This window comes from Nicotiana tomentosiformis, chromosome 3, assembly GCF_000390325.3.
Source record: "Nicotiana tomentosiformis chromosome 3, ASM39032v3, whole genome shotgun sequence".
NCBI classification, from domain to species: Eukaryota; Viridiplantae; Streptophyta; class Magnoliopsida; order Solanales; family Solanaceae; genus Nicotiana; species Nicotiana tomentosiformis.
In genome coordinates this window covers 55,789,001-55,812,166 of record NC_090814.1, presented here as the reverse complement: position 1 = coordinate 55,812,166, position 23,166 = coordinate 55,789,001, and the positions used below count along the sequence as shown (strand labels likewise).

At 37.8% G+C, this 23,166-nt stretch overlaps 1 protein-coding gene across 3 annotated transcripts; it reads left to right on the top strand.

The window, feature by feature from the left end:
- Positions 1–3,699: 3,699 nt before the first annotated feature.
- On the top strand, positions 3,700–22,679 carry LOC104106328 (cell division cycle protein 27 homolog B). 3 transcript variants are annotated; one of them, XM_070196985.1, is made up of 17 exons: positions 3,701–4,006; positions 4,758–4,830; positions 4,964–5,073; positions 5,208–5,254; positions 6,243–6,340; positions 7,868–8,166; positions 11,459–11,614; positions 12,708–12,924; positions 17,544–17,758; positions 17,852–17,917; positions 19,037–19,156; positions 19,282–19,358; positions 20,089–20,208; positions 20,344–20,563; positions 20,648–20,929; positions 21,474–22,299; positions 22,455–22,679. In XM_070196985.1, the coding sequence occupies exons 1-16, from the start codon at positions 3,902–3,904 to the stop codon at positions 21,522–21,524; spliced, it is 2,256 nt and encodes a 751-aa protein (XP_070053086.1). In that variant the 5' UTR covers positions 3,701–3,901; the 3' UTR covers positions 21,525–22,299; positions 22,455–22,679. The 3 variants fall into 3 exon arrangements, with proteins under 3 accessions (XP_009613148.1, XP_009613146.1, XP_070053086.1); XM_009614853.4 differs by lacking the exon at positions 21,474–22,299 and having other exon boundaries at positions 3,700–4,006; positions 4,970–5,073; XM_009614851.4 differs by lacking the exon at positions 21,474–22,299 and having other exon boundaries at positions 3,700–4,006.
- The last annotated feature ends 487 nt before the right edge of the window (positions 22,680–23,166 follow it).

Genomic DNA, 23,166 nt, shown 5'->3' with positions numbered 1-23,166 from the left:
ACGGTGGTGGGCCTAAAATAGAGGAAGGACGAGGTCGAGGGTTGAATTGATGAGGCATGGCAACAAAAGGCTTTGAGTATCCCTGATCATGACGGCCTCTAACTCGTCCGCCATTAGAGTTACGACCTCCATTGTAATTTTTACCACGACCTCGACCATGAGAAGTAGAAAATTATTGTTTTGCAACAAAGGCTATGGTTGATTGGTATGAAGGAGGAGTAGAGATACTCGCCCTTTTTAAGGCATCTGCAAATAGATTTGAGGCGATGGACATATTCCTTAATGGAGAGATCGCCCTTTTTAAGATTATGAAACTGAACTTTAAGTTGGAGAGTACGAGAGGAAACTTGATTGTATGGTTGGTTGGCTAAGGATAAAGATTCTGTAGATGCACTAGTTATAATTTGACTTGTAGAAGGAAGATGCTGGTTACTAGGAGATTGAGTAAAGGATTGAGAAGAATCTGCAATGGGGGTGTGGTTAGGGGTCATAGGATTTGAATTGAGATTAGAAGATAAGGATAATGAAGAATATGGTTGAGAAATATTAGGCACTAATGTGGAATACAATGTAAAAGCTGAAAACTTTGTAGGCAAAGAAAGATCAATTTTGTTTATTCGAAGGGAGATACGGAGGATGAACTAGAAAGTTTTGAAGTTAGATATGGATAAGGAAAACAATCTTCATCAAATCGTACATGCCGTGAAATAAAAACTTTATTACTTGAAGGATCAAAACACCAAAAACCTTTGTAATTAGATGGATAAACAAGAAAAACACAATGTTTGGAACGAGGACTTAATTTATTTTGACAATAGTCATCTAAATTAGAATAACAAGAACAACCAAAATTACGTAAATGATCATTCGTAGGTGATTTATCAAATAGAAGTTCAAATGGAGTTTTATAATTAATTACAGAAGAAGGTAGAATATTGAGGAGATGAACAATAGTGTGGAGTGCTTCTACCCAAAATTGAGAGGGAAGGGATGCTTGGAAAAGAAGAGAGCGTATCATATTAAGAATAGTGTGATGCATACGCTCAGCCTTGCCATTTTGTTGGTGCCTATGTGGGCAAGAAATTCAGATAGAAATACCATTGTCATTAAGAAAAGAGCAAAAATCACCAAGTTTAACATATTCTGCAGCCCCATCACATTGTAGTATTTTAATCTTAGAAGAAAATTGAGTTAGAACATAGGCATAAAATTTTCTGAACATTGTGAAAGCTTCACTTTTGCGTTTAATAGGAAAAACCCAAGAGAACTTAGAGAAATCATCATGAAAGAGTATGTAATAGCGAAAACCAGTAAATGGGGAATAGGAGAAGTCCGAATATCACTATGTATCAATTCAAATGGAAAAGAAGTAAAAGAACTTGAATTCATGAAAGGTAATTTATGGTGCTTGCCAAGTTGACAAGCATTACATAAGAAATTTAAATACTTCAATGAAGAAGTACAAGGTAATTTATTTTCTCGAACTAAACTTGCTAAAATTAAAGTGCTTGGATGTCCTAAACGGTGATGCCAAAGAGTTGGAGAAGCACAAATTGCAGCAAAAGCAGTAGAAGTAGCACCATCACCAAAGGAAGACAATAGAGAGTAGAGAGGTCCAGTATTATTGCACCTCAGAAGTGTTTTTTTCGTCTTGAAGTCCTTGATAAAAAAAAACCGAAATCATCAAATTCAATAGAACAATTATTGTCCTTGACAAATTTCCGAACACTAAGTAGATTAGTTTATAGATTTGGAACAATTAAGACATCTTTTAGAGAAAAATTTGAAGAGGGAGTTGAAAGATTACCATGACCTGTGTATGAGATTGGAAGTTGAACGCCATTACCTACGATTACACAATCATTACCATTATACGGATCAACTAAAGATAGATTGGTAGCACTGGGTGTCATATGTGACGAGCACCGGTATCAACAAACCAATGACCATCATTTGATGAAGAATATGATGCAGCTGCAGGATGAGGTTGAGTGATTAAAAAAAGAGCTCTTTGGTTAAGAGAAGGACACTCACAGACAGAGTGATTTGGTTGGAAACAAAGTTGACTTTGAATGGAAGTGTAGCCAGGGAATGACGAAAATTGTTGCGGTGGTGGGCCTAAAATAGAGGAAGGACGAGGTCGAGGGTTGAATTGATGAGGCATGGCAACAAAAGGCTTTGAGTATCCATGATCATGACGGCCTCTAACTCGTCCGCCATTAGAGTTACGACCTCCATTGTAATTTTTACCATGACCTCGACCATGAGGAGTAGAAAATTGTTGTTTTGCAACAAAGGCTATGGTTGATTGGTATGAAGGAGGAGTAGAGATACTCGCCCTTTTTAAGGCATCTGCAAATAGATTTGAGGCGATGGACATATTCCTTAATGGAGAGATCGCCCTTTTTAAGATTATGAAACTGAACTTTAAGTTGGAGAGTACGAGAGGAAACTTGATCACGAAACAAACGTTCTATTTGAAGCCAAGCTTCACAAGAGGTTATGATTGTGTTTGATAATAGCTTGAATAATCTCTTGTGAAATAGTAGCTTGAATCCATGAAAGAACAATAGAGTCGAGTTGAATCCATTATTGAAAGGCCAGGTTTATAGTTGAGATGCCATTATCATTAAGAACAGTGGGTGAAGGACAAGGATAGCTCCCATTGATAAAACTGTAAACTCCATAACCTTTGAATACGGGTAAAAAGAGTTCTCTCCATAGCATGTAGTTGGTGCAATCAAGAATAGCGGGAACACGATTTTTGATGTTAGAGAGAGATATTGCAGATTGGGATGAAACTAGAAGAGAGGAAGAGGCAGCCATAACACTAGAGATTGAAGAACTGGATTGAGATGAATATGATGACATGAAGCTGGAAAAGAGAAGAACGTACAGAAGGAACCTAATCAATCTGATACCATGTAACAAAATGAGATTCTCATTAATCATATAAAAGTTTACATGAGTTATATATAGATTATACATGGGTATGTAAAGTCTATTCTATCCTTACAAGAGATTGGTACAAATTAATAAACTTATCAAAAAATACATAACAAAAAAGTTATTCGATTACTATATAAATTCCTTTAATTTAATAGAGATTTTATTCATTAAAATCTAGATAATATCTCAATGTGATGATGCCAAGTGTAACAACAAAAATTAACAAGTATCAAATTTAATAATGTAATAATACTAAACATTGAATAATATAATTAAAAAAATATAGAACAAAAAGTTATTCAATGACTATATAAGTCCCATTAATTTAATAGAGATTTTATTATTGGGTATATCTTTTTGACAAATAAGATGACAATTAAAATTTATTAAATTAATACGATCTAATATGTTCAAACAAGTCCAGTCATAATTTAATTTAATTAATATTTTTATACGACTACTAGTTTGTCCCTAATAATTAGAACTCCCTAGTTTACTTGCATTCAAACGAAGTCGTTTATGTGTGTCAGGGGTTAAGAGTCCGTTTGGATGAGCTTATTTTAAGTGACTTTTAAGCTAAAATAGCTTTTAAGCCATAAGTTAGAAATTCTAGCTTTTGTTTTTGTCATTTTAGCTTAAAAATAAGTACTTAAAATCACTTTTTTAATCTATCCAAATACTTCAAAATGGATTAAAAGTTATTTTGACTTAAAACCCTTAAAATAAGCCAATAGAAACAGGCTCAAAATCTTGTCAATGTTCAAAAGGTGCTCAAGTTTTCGATCGCTTGTATGCAACATTTGTGCCTCCCACCTGTTTGAAAAATTGAATCTCACACACAAACACACACTGCAGTGTAGCAACACAGACTCTCTCTCTCAAAATAAATGTATACAAAAACCTGAGCTTTAGGAATCGCTGTCTCCTTCTGAATTGGAACCCAAAATTATCAATGGAAAGCATACTAATAGAGTGTGTGCAGAACAGCCTGCGGCATTTTATGCACCGCAACGCCATTTTCATGTGCGAACGCCTCTGTGCCGAGTTCCCCTCTGAGGTAGGTATCTCCACTCTTTTTCACCTACCCGCTCTCTTTTCTCTTCACTTCATCGGGTCGGAGAAATCTCTTACTCCACTATTTTGAGGTTTTGAATGAGTTTAGGTTGGTTTCTAGAAATGCCGTGATTAGGTTTTGGGACTTTTTTCCTTATTTCCTTGTTGCTCTACTGTAATTAGCGCGCGTGTGTTTCTCTCTCTCTCTTTTTTTTTCCTTAAATTTATTTGGGTTCTATTTGAAGTGTTTGGGGAAAAGGGTTTAGTAACGTAGTAGAGTAGTGGATGACACAATATCCAAACTTTCTTTTTCTTTCTTACCGATTGATATCAAACAATTAGCTTCTTGAATATTTAAGCAGGGGTGAGAATATTATGCTTAGAATTACTGAAAAGCTACAGGCACTATGCTTACCACTCTTTGTATATAGCAAAGATACTTATGGTTTTTGGAGTTTCAATCAAAATGAAAAAATTCTCTTCTCATTTTAGAGGTTCATCAATGTCTTGTTTTGTGAAATAAAATGGAGTGGTAAGCTTCTCTAATAGTTTGCTGGTTTGGAACTAGACTAGTATTATCCCAGTTCCAAGCCTTTTCAATGTTCTCCGCACTGATGATTTTAATTACTACTGGTCCCTAAATAGACACATTATTCACATTTGGGATGTCCTTCTGTTGAAATCTCTTAATGTTGTCTATGAAAGCTGTTCATAATACTTCGCTTGTTTAATATAATATGCTATGTTGAGTGCAGACAAATATGCAGCTTTTAGCTGGGTGCTACCTGCAGAACCAACAGGCTTATGCTGCATACCATGTTTTAAAAGGTATATGTGGTATTTTTTTATTTTTACATAATTCAATGAACATGCCTCTGTGTTACTTGTTAGTTGAGTATTATCTTTGGATTTCTGACTTTGTCCTTGGGATTATGCTCATAATCATCATTATTATATGAAGGGACAGGTATGGCTCAATCCCGCTACTTGTTTGCACTATCATGCTTTCAGATGGGTCTTCTCAATGAAGCCGAGACAGCACTTTGCCCCCCTAATGAACCAGCTGCAGAGGTAGAGTTATAAAAACCATTGTTCCAAATATCTATCCACTTTGCAGATTTTATAGTGTTGTAGCCTCCAGTTAATTTATTCTTGTTAGCCATTGACATGCTTCTTCAATTTATAGCTAAATGATTGTTGTGCAGGTTCCAAATGGTGCAGCTGGGCATTACCTTCTTGGGCTTATTTACAGGTTCACATTTTTAATTTGTCTTTTTTAAGAGGATTAACTTCTAGCCTTGCTTCTTCATTCTGAAACTGCATTGATGTATCTGGAAAGTATGAAGTTAATACTTCTCACTGCAACAATGGATTTTGGTAGTGTTCCACTTGTCATCATCATGTTTAGTACACATGAAAGCTTCTTCATGCTGATAAAATTCATTGATCCTGTATTTTCCTTTTGCTGTAAAGAAATGAATGGTATAGAAACTGCATAATCAAATATTTTAACTATGCCAAACTTCATTAACTTCAAAATTTTTGATCCTTCTGTGCTACTGTGATAATTAACATTGTATTCAAGTGTACTATGATGGAGAAGGATGGTATGGCATAAGAACAGCATCTTTTCCTTTTACTAGTAAAGACTGGTACAGAAACTGCATCCTTAAATATGTGAACTACGCCAAACTTTATTAACGCTAAGAATGTTGATTCTTCTATTCTAATGTGAAAATTAGCACTTTATTGAAGTGCAGAAAGGGTTATACATATCAATACAATCCTTCCGTCCCTGTTTCTTCAATTTCTTTTTTTTTTTCCTATTAGATTCAGTGTTTGGAACTTGGTCATTATACTTGTGGAGGAATTTTTTCACCACAATGCATTCAAGTTTCTTCAAAAACCAAACTGAAGATTGATATTCTTATAAATGACCTTGGACTTTGCTGAATACTGCCTCATAACCACCTATTTTGTAGATGATAACACTTTCTTCATTTTCTTAATTTAATAAACTTGTTCTCAAATTTTGGTGTGTTGTCGTAAATGATGTCTCTTGAGTTATTTCTTAAGGTTGTTGAACATATTTCTCTCTTTCTTTTTTTCCCTTAACTTTTTGTTAATTAACAATTGATGGAGAATAAGACGAGTTATGATAGCGGTGATCTGTTGTTGTGCATAGCCGCATATGGATTGCACTCCTCCAAGGTACTCTCTTAACTGGGTAATTATTTCAGGTATACAGATAGAAGAAATAGTTCCATCCAGCATTTCAATCAGGCTTTGTTGTTGGATCCATTGCTATGGGCTGCATATGAAGAGTTGTGTATATTAGGTTTGTGCTAGAATAATTTGAACAAATATTTAAGTTCTATTTGGAATATTTGGCTGTGTTTTAATATTTGTTTTGGAACAACTTTAACAATCAATGCTGCCTCCAGAATAAAAGTAATACAGTGCTGGATGTGCGGTGGCGCACGTGATGGGTTCAAATCCTGACTTGTGCACTTGGTCTGGTATTTAAGTGGAGAAGAGTAGATGATTGGACCACCCACCCACAGAGTTTTAAAGCTGGAAAAGTTAATTTCTCGGTTATACAAATAACAACTTTAATGATCAATTCTGAGTGATTTAATTTTGTGACTACCTGTAGACCTCGTTCTATCAATTTCTTAAGCTAGAATTTCGGATACAGTTTGTGATTGAACGAACAGTCTTAAAACCTTTTTGGTTGTTGAACTATGTTTGTTTTAACCATGAACAGGCAATGAGAATATGTGACCATAAAGAATAAGTAAAATTCCCTTATACTTGTAGTAAGTATAAGTACTGTTAGAGACTTGGAGTTGAGTCTTCATTGTTCGAACAGCTAAATTCGTAGTTTGACATTGTCAAACATTGGACAAATATCATGTGTCTTGGTTTGCCGCTTATATTTAGGTGTAACCATTGGATAGGTCATAAATTGGATAATATCTTTTTTATGTAATTGGCGAAAAAACCCTGACAAGTTCTTTCAAGAATGATCATGAATAGATAACGTCCTAGGGATTGACTTAAAAAAGCTTTGAATTACTTTTACAGTGTTAGTAATAATGACTCTTTTAACGAAAATTTTCATATTAGATATGCATGTCATTTTAAATTTAAGGTTCAAACTAGCCTAGCATATTTTGGACCAACTACGCAAGTTAGAAAAATGCAAATAATATTTTTGGTCTTAGAAGGGCTGAAATAGGAATTGTAGGGATTACAGTTTACCTCCACAAAAATTATTAGATATTCCAACTAGATGAAACTTAACCTACGTCCTGTTAGCCCTAGCATTACCTTATAATTTTACTGTAATTGACACATGACACATTTGACACATTTTTTCAATCAGAAAAAGAATTATTAACTGATAGTGATTGGGAATATGTAGATAACATTGTTTTATTTTAGAGTGATTTTACAATTTGATACAATCATATGAAGTCACCAGAGATTTTGTTTTGAAAGTCGGAAACATTTCCATCATCTTTTAAAGTAATTGGAAACAAATGAAGTGTTTTCAGCTAATTGTTATAGTTTCTAACATTTTCTGCAGAATTTTGGGATATTTCTCTTGTTTGCCGTCATTGTGAACTTGCGTGGTTGGAAAACTTACCTATAAAGAAAATGAACTAGACCGGTGTATTGTTTTTGAAAACTTTTGCATAAATTTCCATTGACTTAAGAATGATTGAACATGCGATTTATTTGTTTTTCAAATAAATGCTCAGTAAGGCTTCATATTTCGGACTATTTTCTACTTGAGGAAAGTTGTCGTTGATTACCATTCTAATTATATTTTGCGTCCTTATGTTGCATGATATACCAGGTGCTGCTGAAGAAGCAGCTGCAGTTTTCGGGGAAGCATCTTCTCTCTGCATTCAGAAGCAACACTTGTACCAAGGAACCCAGTCCCAAACATTTGAAGCAGCTACTGATGATCAGAATGTAGTTTTTGCAAGGAATATTGTCTCGGACGACATCAGTCCTAGGCAATCAAGACATACCCACAGCAATAATCTTCGAGAAATTTCTGGAAATTATACTGGAGCAGCTGCTACCCAGAATATAGGTGGGGGTTCTACTAACATGTCATTCTACAGCACTCCCTCACCGATGGCTACACAGGTAATTCGATATGCTGACCTATGCTGCTCGGACTCTCCAAAAAAGTGCTGCCACACTCGTGTCGGATCCTCCAAATATGCACTAAATTTGGAGGATCCGGCATACACCCACCAACATTTTTGAAGAGTCCGAGCAACATAGATGCTGACTCTTTAATTGTATTTATGTTAATTGAAAGGTAGAACACAATTTTAAACGGTGCCAATTGTTTTCATTTGGGGGTTATTGTAATAGAGCTTAAAATTGGTTTCACCTAAATCAGAAGTGGCACTTTTTGATAAAACAATTTGGGGAGATGTTATCATACTCAAGTCCTTTTATACGTGAAGATAGCTTAGAGTGCCACAGAAATAGGATAACAGCTTATCCGTTTGTTAATCTTAGGGATAGCTTCTATTTACTCCACAAAAGCAGGTGACTGTCTTACTTTTTAAGATTATGCTGCAGCTGGCATGGGTTGCATTCTGTCTGCAATCATAAAGCTATTTTATGGTTATCCAGTTCTGTATTTGTTCCAGATAACTATTCCACACTGTTTATGAAAATGCGGTTGTCAGTGCTTTACCACCATTATTGTTAGTTTGGCTGTTCAGTGACAAATTTTCTTTTGCTTCTTTTCTACATGGGCAATCAGGAACTGGTTTCTTCTGGCGCTAACTTAAGAAAAGGGTCATTTGTTTTTGCCAGCTATGGCTCTGTGTTTGCAGTGGAGATGCTTAATTTTTGTATGTTTCTTTAAAGATAAAATAACTTTTTTTCCCTTAAACTAAAATGATTCCAGTCTACAACCAGACATTGACTGATTCTGTATGTAATTTTTGAAGAAAAAAGAAAAGTTAAAAGTATTACTTTTTGTGATTCATTAACTGAGATGATGATAGAAAATATAATATGCTTATCTTAGTTATTTGATTGACTACATAAAGAGGTAAACATTAGAAAATCAACTAATACAGTTGAAAGAGAATGATTCAACAGTATTTATTCATTTGCTTTAATAAAATGAGGAAGTAAAACTATTTTGTCCAAGGGCATTTATTCATTTGATTTAATAAAATGAGGAACTAAAACTATTTTAAGCTTCTGACCTTTTTCGATTTATTAAAATAGGAATCAACAATTCGGGATTTTGTCGTAAGCTTTCTCTAGGTCAATAAACACCATGTGAAAGTCCCTCTTCTTTTCCTTATACTGCTCCATTAGTACCCTAATAAGGTGAATGGCTTCCGTAGTCAATCGCCCCGGCATGAATCCGAACTGATTCTCGAAAATAGACACACTTCTTCTCACCCTTACTTCCACCACCCTCTCCCAAACTTTCATAGTGGCTTAGCAGCTGATATCCCTATAGTTGTTGTAATTTTGGATATCACCCTTATTCTTGTACATTAGAATTATCGTACTCCACCTCCATTCTCCAGGCATCTTTGTCGTCTTAAAAATGACATTAAACAACCTAGTAAGCTACTCCAAGCTTGCTCTGTCCGCGCTCTTCCAAAATTCCACAGGAATCGCGTCTGGCTCGGTCGCTCTATCCCTGCTCATCTTACATATAGCCCCCACAATCTCTTCAACATTGATACTCCTGCAATACCCAAAATCTCAATGATTCTCGGAGTGCTCCAAGTCCCCCAGCACAATGTTCCTATCCCCTCTTCGTTCAAAAGTCCATGAAAGTATGTCTGCCATCTTCGTATAATATGTGCGTCATCCTCCAATACATTGCCATCCTCGTCTTTGATGCACCTCACTTGGTCTTGGTCACGGTCCTTTCTCTCCCTTACCTTCGTTGGCGTACAACCTCTTGTCCCCCGCCTTTGGCCCCAAGTTCTTCATACAAACGTTCAAACGCTGCAGTCTTAGCCTTCGCAACGACTAACTTTTTCTCCTTCTTAGCCTTCTTATATCCTTCCCTATTTGTACTCCTTTCCTCCTTGTCTTTGCTGTCCATTAGCTTCAAATACACCGCTTTCTTGACTTCCACTTTTCCTTGAACTTGTCCATTCCACCACCAATCTCCTTTGTGTCTACTAGGGTAACCCTTCGAGACTCGTAGCACCTCTCTAGCAGCTTTCCGAATACAATTCGTTGTCGAGGTCCACATATTACTCGCGTCCCCATTACTCCTCCAGGCCCCCATTTCCTGCAACTTCTCTCCCAACTGTTAGGCTACATCCTTAGTCAAGGCTCCCCACTTGATATTTGGTTGACCATACACTGCCCTTGTCGTCATCCTCTTAATCTCCAAATGTATAACCAACAGCCTATGTTGGGTCGCGATGTTCTCGCTTGGAATAACCTTGCAATCCGAGCATAGACCTCTATCACACCTTCTGAAGATGAGGTAATCAATCTGGGTCTTGGCCACTGTACTTTGGAAGGTGAACAAATGCTCCTCTCTTTTATGAAAACACGAGTTAGTTATAATCAAATCAAAAGCTTTACCAAAGTCCAACATCGAAGTTCCTCCTTCGTTTAACTTCAAAACCGAAGCCGCCATGCACTTCGTCATATCCCCTAGAAGCCCTAATATGCCCATTGAAATCTCCACCTATGAATAGCTTGTCGTTAAGAGGAACATCTCGCACAACCTCGTCCAAATCCTTCTTGAAGTGCCTTTTGATCTCCTCGTCCAAGCCCCCTTGAGGTGCGTAAGCACTAATAACGTGAACAGTACGTCCTCCAACAACTAACTTAATAGCCATCAGCCTGTCGTTCGCCCGCCTAACATCTACCTCTAGCTTCCTGAGTTCCCTATCAACTAATATACCTACCCCGTTCTTGTCCCTCACGCCTTCTGAGTACCAAAGTTTAAACCCCTCTACATCCCGAATCTTAGTACCCACCCATCTAGTCTCCTGGACACAAGCTATATTGATCTTCCTCCTCTGGAGAATCTTCACTAACTCATTAGATTTCCCCGTCAATGACCCTACGTTCCAGGACCCTACTCTCAACCTAGAGGCACCATTACCACCCTTGTCCGCCATCCCCTGCCCCACCCGAGGACATAACCTTACTCTACCATTGTTCACCACTGCCACTATAGGAATATTAAGCAAGCACTACCACAGTACAAGCAAAGAGTCAGAAAGAAAAGAATAATGACTAGAGCTTAGTCAAGATAAAAGAATACACAGACAATTAATGTTCTTTACTAGAGCAACTAGTTCGACTAACGCTAAAGAAAGCGGCAGGGAACAATTGGACATTCTTATATACTCTTTGGAAACACCGGCATTTCTGTTCAGTATGATTTTTAGAAAGATTGTTAAATACAGCTTCTTTGCAGTTGTCAGGAGTGGTTCCACCTCCAGTTTGTAGAAATTTTCAGCAAAACGGGAATAATGCATCTGTGGCTGGTGCTGATAGTTCTCCACGATCAACTGTCAATTCAACCATTCAGGCCCCTCGGAGAAAGTTTGTTGACGAGGGGAAGTTAAGAAAGGTCTGCAAATACATAGGTTTCAGTCATCTAGACTATTTTAATATTACTTTTTTTCTCTGTATAGTTGCTACAAGATATAGTTAGCTTTTTGATTATTCCGTTGAAGTAATGTCATACTTCCTCATATGCCATAGCATGATTTCCAGTATGTCTGTCAATCAAGAGGCCTATATATGACTCTTCACAAAACAATTATATTCTACTATATAAGAAGAGCCGTAGGAACAGGTGAAGCAAGGAGGTCTTTGTTGACATCCCTGCTTTCACAAGGGACATTTTGGTCATTTCCATGGTTGGATAAAGGATTTCTTGGTAATTTCGTGGCTATTCTCCTGGGCGGTCGCCGCTTTCAATTTTGCTTTATCCTTTAGCTGCTGTTCTCTTTTTCACCTGGATTAGTTTAGCTTTTTCTCTGTGAATTTCGGACGTGTCCACTGGTTTGAAAGATCTTCTTTTGGTATTTTGCTTGGTTTTCCTGTCGGGTTTATCCGAAGAACACAACGTTTGCTAATCAGGGGTTATAGCGATTGCTGCTTTCAGAATTTCAAGGTAATTATTATATGTCGATGGTGTTTGTTGTTACCAAATCGATAAAAAGATACAGTGAATTCTCATGTAAGAATAAAAGTTTTACAAAGTAAAAGCTTTTATATTTTTGGTAATAACCATATAAGTATTACTATTTTTCTCTTCTGTCGTAATTTGGAAGCAAACTTTCAGTCTGTGAAGCTTTTGGTGCAAGCTGCTGTCTTTCCTTTTCCAATTTTCCACCTGTAGAAGTCAGTTGTTAGATGCTAGGGGTTTTTGGTATGGCTTAAGGCTCCTTCCTCTTATTTTGTTTTATTTACTTATTTTTGTTTAAAAAGAGGGAAAAAATTAATTATAATTTAAGTACAATGTTGATTATATTCATCTTTGTAGCGTTCATCTCCTTTATTTCAGTTTTAAGCACTAACACATTTTACAGTTCTGGTGTTTTGTTTGGTGGATCCATCTGAGCTGGAGGATTGTGCACCTTGAATACGCAACTTATCTCCTTTGATTTCCATTCCCCATTTTTTGGATCTGAGTTCGCTATCTCTTATATTTCCAGATATCTGGGAGGTTATTTTCTGATTCTGTCCCTCGACGAAATTCAAGGCTTTCTGGGGAATCTACTGGAAACACAAATTCAAATGTATCAGCTGCTTCTGGAAATGGCACCAATAACACTTCCAAATATTATGGTAGTTCGAAGCTTAGCTCAATGACTTTACGTTCCATGACAAGTCGAAAGGCACAATCTTGGGCTACCGAAGCCTATGGCGAAGGTGATTGATATTTTTGCCTGCTCTTTTGGCAATTCTGTTCATTGTATTTTCAGTCTAGGGATTGTACACCTTGTTGGTGGACACTTATCATAAATATTTCAGATGAATCTTAAGATTTGATATGTATAATTGCTTGAAGTTGAAGTATTATTACAAAACTTTTGACTGTAACCAGTGAACACATTGCATGGAGTAAAACAGATTGTTGGGGAATGTTTTCCTTTCTTTCTTATTTATTCTCCAATTGCAGAAGTTATTATTGGACTTGAACAGCAGTTGGCTGGTCATCTGCTGACATCCAAGCCTGAATGGAGCTAAATTGTAGCTTAGTCAAGTAGACTTTGGTTTTTGCTGGAAACTTTTTATCATCTTATAAAGACATATCATCTCTTCAACAACAACAACAATCCTAGTGTATTAGCGGTCACGACGGCTAAGAATGAAGCGTTTGGGCGCCTGTATGAGGAGCTGGGGAGTAAAGGTGGTGACAAGAGAATGTACAGGTTAGCTAAGGTTAGAGAAAGGAAGGCTCGAAACCTGGATCAAGTGAGGTGCATTAAAGACGAGGATGGTAAAGTATTGGTGGATGAGGCGTCTATTAGGCTTAGGTGGCAAACATATTTCCATAAACTCTTGAACGAGTATAGTGACAGGAACATCGTACTTGGTGAGTTGGAGAACTCAGAGAGCCAACGAGATTATGGTTTTTGTAGGCGCTTTAAGGTGGAGGAGGTTGAGCGGGTGATGCAGAAGATGAGTAGGGATAAAGCGACTGGGCCGGACAAGATTCCGGTAGAATTTTGGAAGGACGCGGGCCGGGCAGGCTTGGAGTGGCTTACTGGATTGTTTAATGTCATTTTTAGGACGCAGAAGATGCCCGATGAATGGAGGTGGATCTTGATGGTCCCGGTGTACAAGAATAAAGGGGATGTTCAGAATTGCAACAACTATAGGGGTATCACGCTTTTGAGTCACACTATGAAAGTTTGGGAGCGGGTGGTGGAGAGGAGGGCGAGGAGAAGTGTGTATTTCTGAGAATCAGTTCGGATTCATCCCGGGACGGTCGACCACAGAAGCCATTCATCTTGTGAGGAGACTAGTGGAGTAGTATAGAGAGAGGAAGAAAGACTTGCATATGGTGTTCATTGACCTAGAGAAAGCCTACGACAAAGTCCTGAGGGAGGTCTTATGGAGATGTTTGGAGGTTAGTGGCATCCCAGTAGCATACACTAGGGTGATTAGAGATATGTACGATGGTGCTAAAACTCGGGTGAGGACTGTGGGAGGAGACTCGGAATACTTCCTAGTGTTGATGGGGTTACATCAGGGATCGACTCTTAGTCCATTTTTATTTGCTCTGGCGATGGATGTGTTGACGCGACAAATCCAAGGGGAGGTGCCATGGTGTATGTTATTTGCAGATGATATAGTGCTGATTGACGAGACGCGCTGTGGGGTTAACGCTAGGTTGGAGGTTTAGAGACATACCCTGGAGTCTAAAGGTTTCAAGTTGAGTAGGACGAAAACATAATACTTGGAGTACAAGTTCAGTGAGGGGACGCATGAGGCAGAAGTGGCCGTGAAGCTTGATACACAAGTCAATCCTAAGAGAGATAGTTTCAAGTACCTTGGGTCTGTTATCCAAGGTAACAGAGAGATTGATGAGGATGTTACACATCGTATTGGAGTGGGGTGGATGAAATGGAGGCTCGCATCTGGTATTTTGTGTGATAAGAATGTGTCATCAAGACTTAAGGGCAAGTTCTACAGAACGGTAGTTAGACCGACTATGTTGTATGGTGCTGAGTGTTGGCCAGTAAAGAAATTCCATGTCCAGAAGATGAGAGTAGCCGAAATGAGAATGTTGAGGTGGGTGTGTGGGCATACCAGGAAAGATAAGATTAGGAATGAAGTTATTAGGGATAAGGTGGGAGTGGCCCCTGTGGAAGACAAATTGCGGGAATCGAGGCTGAGATGGTTCGGGCACGTGATGAGAAGAGACATCGATGCCCCGGTTAGGAGGTGTGAGAGGTTGACCATGGCGGGTCTGAGGAAGGGTAGAGGTAGGCCAAAGAAGTATTGGGGAGATGTGATTAGGCAGAACATGTCATTGCTTCAGCTTACCAAGGACATGACCCTCGATAGGAAGGTATGGAGGTCGAAAATTAGGATTGTAGGTTGATAGGTAGTCGAGAGTTTCTCCTAATCGTACCAGTAGTATTAGTATTATTCTTACATTTTTGTGTTCCTTGACCTTTGTTATTCCATATTGTGTCATTCTTACCAGTATTGTTAGTAGTATTCTTGTATTTCTTGTTTTTAGAATCTTTGGTACACAGTGTCTTTGTTTTTTTCCTTGTGTTGTTAATGTTGGTCGCTTCTTGTTTAGTGTTTCTTTAGCCGAGGGTCTATCGGAAACATACTCTCTACCTTCACAAAGGTAGGGGTAAGGTCTGCGTACACACTACCCTCCTCAGACCCCACTTGTGAGATTATATTGGTTTTTTTTTTTTTTGTTGTTGTTGGGACTGGGAGGGTAGTGTGTACGCAGACCTTACCCCTACCTTGAGAAGGTAGAGAGCTATTTCCGATAGACCCTTGGCTCAAGGAAAGATGAAAAAAGAAGCAGTAGCAAGTAGCAACAAGCAGTAACGTCAGCAAGATAGCAAGAAAACCGAAGCGAAAGAAACAACAGGTAGTAATAGGAATCTAAAAATAAGAAAATACAAAACTAACACTAATACTACTGGTATGGACAAGTAAAACGCACGGCTACCCACTAACTTTTTATCCTAATTCTCGACCTCTACGCCCTCCTATCACTAGACTTTGGTTTTTGCTTGAAACTTTTTATCATCTTATAAAGACATATAATCTCTTAACATATTTTTTCGGCCAAATAGGTGTACGGCCCCTTAAACTTGGCTCCAGTTTCCATTTTGACACGTTAACTAAGCCCATTACCTATTGAACACTTCAACCTAAATCAATGTATGCCTATTAAACACAAAGCTGGCATGGCAAGAGAGCTGTATTTCACCCCCTCTTACGCGCGTGAATTTAATGGGTTTGAGATAATGTTTTTCCTTTTTTTTTTGTTTAAATCAAAATTGACTTTTTTAAAAGTAGAAGAAGAACGACAATAAATTTTATTACCGGAATTAATGGAGATCGCCGGAATTAATAAATTTTATTGCCGGAATAAATTTTATCAAGGTTTTAACATTTACACACCAATCACGAAATCAGTAATAGACAGAACACGAACGAATCTCCGATACTACAACGATGGAAGACCAGAACAGATGGATTGCACATTTCAGATGAAGCTGCCAAGGACATTCAATCCTATATCATCGAAAGGTATGGACAGAATTTTGCATCAAAGAATGCGTGTAAATACTTCAAGAAGGTAAAGAATGCTCAAGAGGCCCATGAAGCATAGATCTACTTGGCCTTTTAGTACACACCTTATGTGGATTCAACTTCCGATGCAACATCCAACGATGAATCCAATTAAACTTCTTCATCAAGTATACATAATTTCAGCAACTAATCTCCCTAATACTGCCTAAGAATTACTGATTTCAGCTGCGGGCAGAAAGGTTTGAACACAGTTGAGTCCAGTATAATATTGCCGTCCCTCTGGTCAAAATAACCTATTTCAGGTAGGCAGTGAATGTCAGATGACACCTCATTTTTAACAGATCTAAGCTTCACTGAAGTAGTAAATAATCAAAAGCTCAAGAGGCCCATGAAGCTGATATCCGAAACCAACCCCCAACGCTTGCTGGGGTGCTGGACGATGATGCACTTAGGCTGGTGGGATTCCATGGAATGAAAAAAGAAAGGGGGTGGTTGGGAAAAAGATGACGGTGGGAGGGGGTGTTTAGAATAAATCTTTTTTGTTTTCAAAACTTCTTTTTGACTATTTGGGCCCAAATGCCACGTGTCTCCCTCTTATTTGTCATTTTTGCTAAGTCATTCATGTGTGAATTACACGCACCTTATTTTTTTTATTGGTTATGAGTAAAGTGTTCAATAGATCACTTTATATAATATTAAAGTGTTCAATAGGAAAAACGCTAAGTTAAAGTATCAAAATGGAAACTGGAGCCAAGTTTAAGGGGCCGTACACCTATTTGGCGTATTTTTTAAAACTTAAGGGATGCAGCAAACCCCACCTTGTCTCCATCTGTGCTCCGAATGGATTGCTTTTGAATAAACTTGTGCATGCTCGTATAATCTACTGGTTCATTCACAAACTTTAGGAGATTGGGTTCCTTCCTCTATTTCTTTTGACCATTTTTTCTCCTCTTTTGTATTTTGTTGAAACGAAACTCTAGTTCAGTAATTCCCCGTTCTAGTTATTTGCAATTTGGCTGTTGGAGTAGATGATTGATGCATTAATCATTTTGAAAGAATTCAAGAGTACATATGAATTGTTATTTCATCTGACATAACTGCTATCAACCCAAAGAAAAACAAGAAAACTAGAAATCCATAGCTAAATTTCTGTGGAACTTCTTTCTAGTGTTTGTGCACTGTGCTACCTAAGCACAAGGACATCTACCTTTGGGATGTGTTTTATTCTCAACTGTGTTACGTCTGCATCTCAGGGGCTCGGTATGACATTTCTGATGATTCTCGGCTAAATATGACTTCATCATACCCATCTGGAGATGCTAGACCTCTTGAACAAGAAGGGCCCACAACTTCTGCCTCTGGGGTTAATGTGAGTAGCACATCTATCCTCTCAGGTGCTGCAGAAATATTGGCCCTTTTCAGGATCCTTGGGGAAGGTTACAGACTTTCGTGTTTATATAGATGCCAGGTATTGCATTTTGATTTTGAAAGGATGAATCCATTGTTCATTTCGTGATACTGCATTGATTTGATTGAAATCTGATGCTTTTTGGTGGAACAGGATGCACTAGATGTTTATAACAAACTACCACACAAGCATTATCAAACTGGATGGGTGCTTTCCCAGGTAAAGGTTCTGTTTGTTTTCATTACTTTTTCCCAATATTCTTGGAGGTAATGGCTGTATTTTTATATTTCCGATCGTTTAAAGTCCTGTTGATTTAAGTTTTCCCTTTGTGTTAGTTCAAGGAATAGGAGATATCCACTTGTCTTGTCCTTTTCTGTTTATTTGTTTGTTGTCTAATTGACATTGCTTACAAATTCCTTTCCTACCTAGCTGGACATGCTCCTTTCTTTATTGGCTTGATTTTGTGAATCTTTCTTGGTCCTTCATGATGTAAGTCCAACATTTAGATTTGTTACATAGATATATAGAAGAAATATTGTTTAGACTAGCTTTGTTTGAGTACACAGCAAGAATATCTGGTGGCCTGGACTAGATATGCTTGTCTTCTGCGGATTTCTTCGATTAGCAGGGAGCACTATTTTCCAACAGTGGTTGTTATCTAGGATATTGATACTGCCGTGTGAGTTTCTGAAGGAAATCCTTTGGATGGGACATGAAACTGTCATTTACAGAGTCTAGATTATTGGGAAAGAGGCTAAATGGTGCACTTGGTTGAATGTAGAGTTATCTACCTAGAGGAGCAGGGATCAATTCCCACTTAGTACTTTCCTTGAGCCGAGGGTCTATCGGAAATAGCCTCTCTACCCTCACAAGGTAGGGTAAGGTATGCGTACACATTACCCTCCCCAGATCCCACTTGTGGGATTACACTGGGTTTGTTGTTGTTGTTGTTGTAGATTATTGGGTAAGAATTAAAAGGACATCCTATGTTTCTGGGAGGATTTGACAGGTCCATTAAATGTGAACACTCAACACAGTCACCCTAAGTGCATTTCTTCTTGTGATTTTGTCAAATTGCTTGTCAACGACCATGGTTGTAGGCACTGCTTTGCATGGTCTGGAGAACGTATACCTTGCTGTTTTATCTTCAGGACCATTTTATTCTGTTTTTAGGATCTTTAGCCTTTTCTACAGTGGTATAGGAGTTCTTCCTTTTTTTACTTATCTCTCAGCTTAACTTGCTCTCAAGTTGTCTTGGTATCTGTTACTTATAAAATAAAAAAAGTTCTCTTGGTATCGTTCTATTTATGGAATCTCATGTGCAAATTTGAATGCCAGATTGGAAGAGCATACTTTGAAATGGTTGATTATCTAGAAGCAGATAATGCATTTGGCCTTGCTCGTCTGGCCTCGCCTTATAGTTTAGAAGGAATGGACATGTACTCGACAGTGTTGTATGTGAGTCTTCTTTGCTCTTTCAGTGTTTCAATTAGAACTTCTATGCTTTGTTGTGTTATGCAGATTTTACTTCATGTCCTCTCTTCCTTTTTCTTTCCTGACAAACTATTTGATTTTTATTTTAGCATCTCAAGGAGGACATGAAGTTGAGTTATCTGGCTCAGGAGCTGGTATCGACTGATAGATTAGCTTCTCAATCTTGGTAATTCCTGTAAAATCCGAAGATATTACTCTGTTATGCAGATTTTACTAGAGCTGTTTATTCCTTCTGTACAGAGATATGTGGTTATATGGGGTTCTTTATAGCAGTATTAGTTTATTTTACTCATGGATTGTACCATTGATCACCAGGCCATCGCCATGTTTGCTTTTGATCATTGATCAAGTTGTTGACGATGTAACTTACTTATATTTTGGTTTTCTTTCCTGCTGTGTTACGTTTTTACTGCTTCACCAGTTGGAATTATATCCTTCTGTGTGAAAATATTGTCTTCTCTGTTTTCACTCAAGGGTGTGGATAAATAATCAAGAAGTTTACCGAAATGGTTGACTTAGTCAAAATTGATATTCTTTTTGAAGCTGCTTATACTAGAAGAGAAAATGCCTCACTAAAGTGGATTGTTAGGAGGGGCCTTTTTCATTCTTGCCTGGAATATAACCTGTAAAGTGCACGTTGAAACATAATGTTGATATGTAATCAAGAGACTGCATCTGCTACAGGTTATCATGCATCCATACATTTGAAGTTGGTTATAAGTTTGCTGTTGTGGAGTTCTTGGGCCAAGTAAAGCTTTGATCTGTCACGGTGCCAAATGATGTTTCTAAAATGACTGTAGCAAGTATAGTTGGAGCTAAACAGAAAAACTAATATCATCTATTCTCTTAATGATATGAAGCATAGTTGGTAATGTTCTTTATCCATGGTGTGGCAGGTGTGCTATGGGTAATTGCTATAGCTTACAGAAAGATCATGAAACTGCTCTTAAAAATTTTCAGCGAGCTGTACAACTAAATCCCAGATTTGCATATGGGCACACGCTTTGTGGTCACGAGTATGGCCATTCCTCCACTTTCTTCATCATTCCCTTCTTATTGGCTAAATGTGGATTGGAAACTTCTTTCTTTTCGATTTATGAGGTGCATCATTAATTTTTTTTGTTGTAAGCTCCTGCTGTCTATATTTTCAGATATGTTGCTTTAGAAGATTTTGAAAATGGTATTAAGAGCTATCAGAGTGCGCTTCGTGTGGATGCCCGGCATTACAATGCCTGGTATGGGCTTGGGATGATATATCTCCGACAGGAGAAGTTTGAATTTTCAGAACATCACTTTCGAATGGCTTTGCGTATAAATCCACATTCTTCTGTTATCATGTCATATCTTGGCACTGCATTACACGCTCTGAAGGTGTGGTAGTTTCCTGTTCTGATTTTTCATGCTGAAACAGGATATCGACCTTAAAACTCTAATCTGCATCTTATGGATGGACAGAAAAATGAGGAGGCATTGGAAGTGATGGAGTTGGCTATCATAGCGGACAAGAAGAATCCTCTTCCCATGTATCAGAAGGCTAACATCCTTGTGAGCATGGAAAGTTTTAATGCAGCTTTAGGAGTCCTAGAGGAACTTAAAGAGCATGCTCCTCGTGAGAGCAGTGTCTATGCTTTGATGGGCAGGATTTACAAGAGGCGTAATATGTACGACAAAGCCATGCTTCATTTTGGAGTAGCATTGGATTTAAAACCATCTGCAACTGATGTTGCAACCATTAAGGTGATTGGCTACAGTATATATGTACATACCTACACATGTATACATATGTATGTTATCAAATGTGGTGGTAAAGTTTTTTACCACTGAATGTGAAGTCGGTTTTAACATGTCAGAGCATGATGGTTTCTGGTTGTCCCTCTTCCTTTTACTCTATTGTATTTCTACTTCTGACTTGGTACCAGAAAGAATAAAGATTCAGACATCTACTGAAATCACCTTCTACGTTACTCTGGTGCTGGAAAAATTTGTATTATGTTGCCATCTTTTTCCCTGGTCCTGTTCACCTTTACCCCTTCTATTGATTCCCTCCCTCTCCCCCCCCCCCCACCCAAACACAAACAAACTCCCAGCGCTTCCTGAATTGTGGTATTTCCACTTCTCACTGGATGCCTCTTGACAGTGTCGGTTCCTCTCTGAATAGTTCTGATGATTTTGTCCCGCAGTCTTTCATATTTTTTTAGGATACATGTTTTATTCTCAAACTGTTTTGACAAGTTGAAGCTGATATCAGTTCTGTTCATTGTTCCCCCTCATTTTCTATCAGGCTGCCATTGAAAAGTTGCATGTACCAGATGAGATGGAAGATGAGCTATAATCTATCTGAATGAACTGGAAAAAGAGAAGATGAGGCTGTAAATTATCCAGCTCGAAATAGATCAAAACTGGTCCTCCTACTTATGTTGATGCCTCTGTTGGTGTTTTTACCCTTAGGAAGTCTGAATAAGGCTGTCAGTATAGTTGCTTAGTATAGTGAGGTCTCAACCATGTGTATGTTTATCTCTAATTGTTCTGAAGGTCGTTAAAATGACTGTTGAGGTACTATAAACCTAGTCAAGGATCCCTAAAATGTTGAATCCTCAGTATAACTAATGAGATTAATGTGCATGTCTTCCCTATCACTTGGATCACTTAACTTAGCATTTCTGAACTGGAATTGGTTTGCTGATAAATCCCATTACTACTCTTGTTTTTACATCTGTGTGATAGTCTCCTTAAGTGTTCTGATGCATGAATGATCATTGATATCACTTCCAGTAGCTTGCCTCCTTGTATTTGGATTGTGATCCTAAAGTAATGGTGTAATTCTGATTTATTCACATCTCTCTACTCTGATGATGATGTCCTATTTAGAAATTCTGTGTCTGAACCTTTATGTCCACTGCTGCTCTCCTGTAAATTGCTGAAGTGAACACCTTATTTGTGTATAAACCTAAGAGGAAGAGTAAGTGTGAATGGTTAAGGGTATTTGGAGTGGAACTTGGTTTGTGGTTAAGGTGCCCTTCCCTGACACAAGCACTGCTCGGGGTCCATGAGACCCTTGTGAACTCTAAAGTGCCAGGGATCCAAAGGGTATTTTGCCCATGAATAAGGTTTTGCTCTAAGCCTCTAATTATTGACTCATATTTAATACAAATGAAATTAGTTACACTGTGTCTTTAAATCATGTTATGATTTTATTTTTGTTGGGCCTCATATTGATTTCACTAATTGTCTTTTATTTCTTTTGTGTGCATGTTTGAATTAGGCCTGCCAAGTTCATTGGAACTCAGGCCCAAACTCCAGTCTAGGACGTCTTTGTTGAATGAAGTCTGCCGCTGCTTGTAGATCTGCTAGGCCTGGTCCACTGGCCCAACATCAAGAGTCCAACCTTTTCCCTTTCTCTCATTTTAAATAATAGCTAATGTTATGTCTTTATTATGTGAATATGTCTTGTTTGAAACTAACATTGTTATTACATTTTATTTGGATACTTTTGATAGTGTTAGGAACACATAGGCAAATCAAGGCCCATAGGTAAATAAAAGAGAATCCAAGTTTAAAACCATATCCACTATAACACTTTGATGCTTTGATCACTTACTTTCTTAATAAAATAAAAGACTTCGTTTTATTATTGCTAACCAGTTTTTCTTTTAAAACTCTTGAGTTTGAACATATTTGAAAAACGAAACGACCTCTCTTTGGAAAAATGAGAATCGAAAGGATGTTTACTAGGCTGATTTTCAAGAAACAAAACCAACACGGATGGTAATTGTGAACTAATAAACTTCTATGAGATTCAAAAGCATAACTTCGATTGAAACTAATTTGACAAAAGGTATACCCATGACATATTTTCTAGTGATCTTTTATCTCACAAAGTTACATGAACAACCACCCTTTTAAGAGATAAAATATTTAAAACTTCTTTTAAAAACATAGAAGTACTTCATAAGTTTTTCTCAACTTTCATGTGA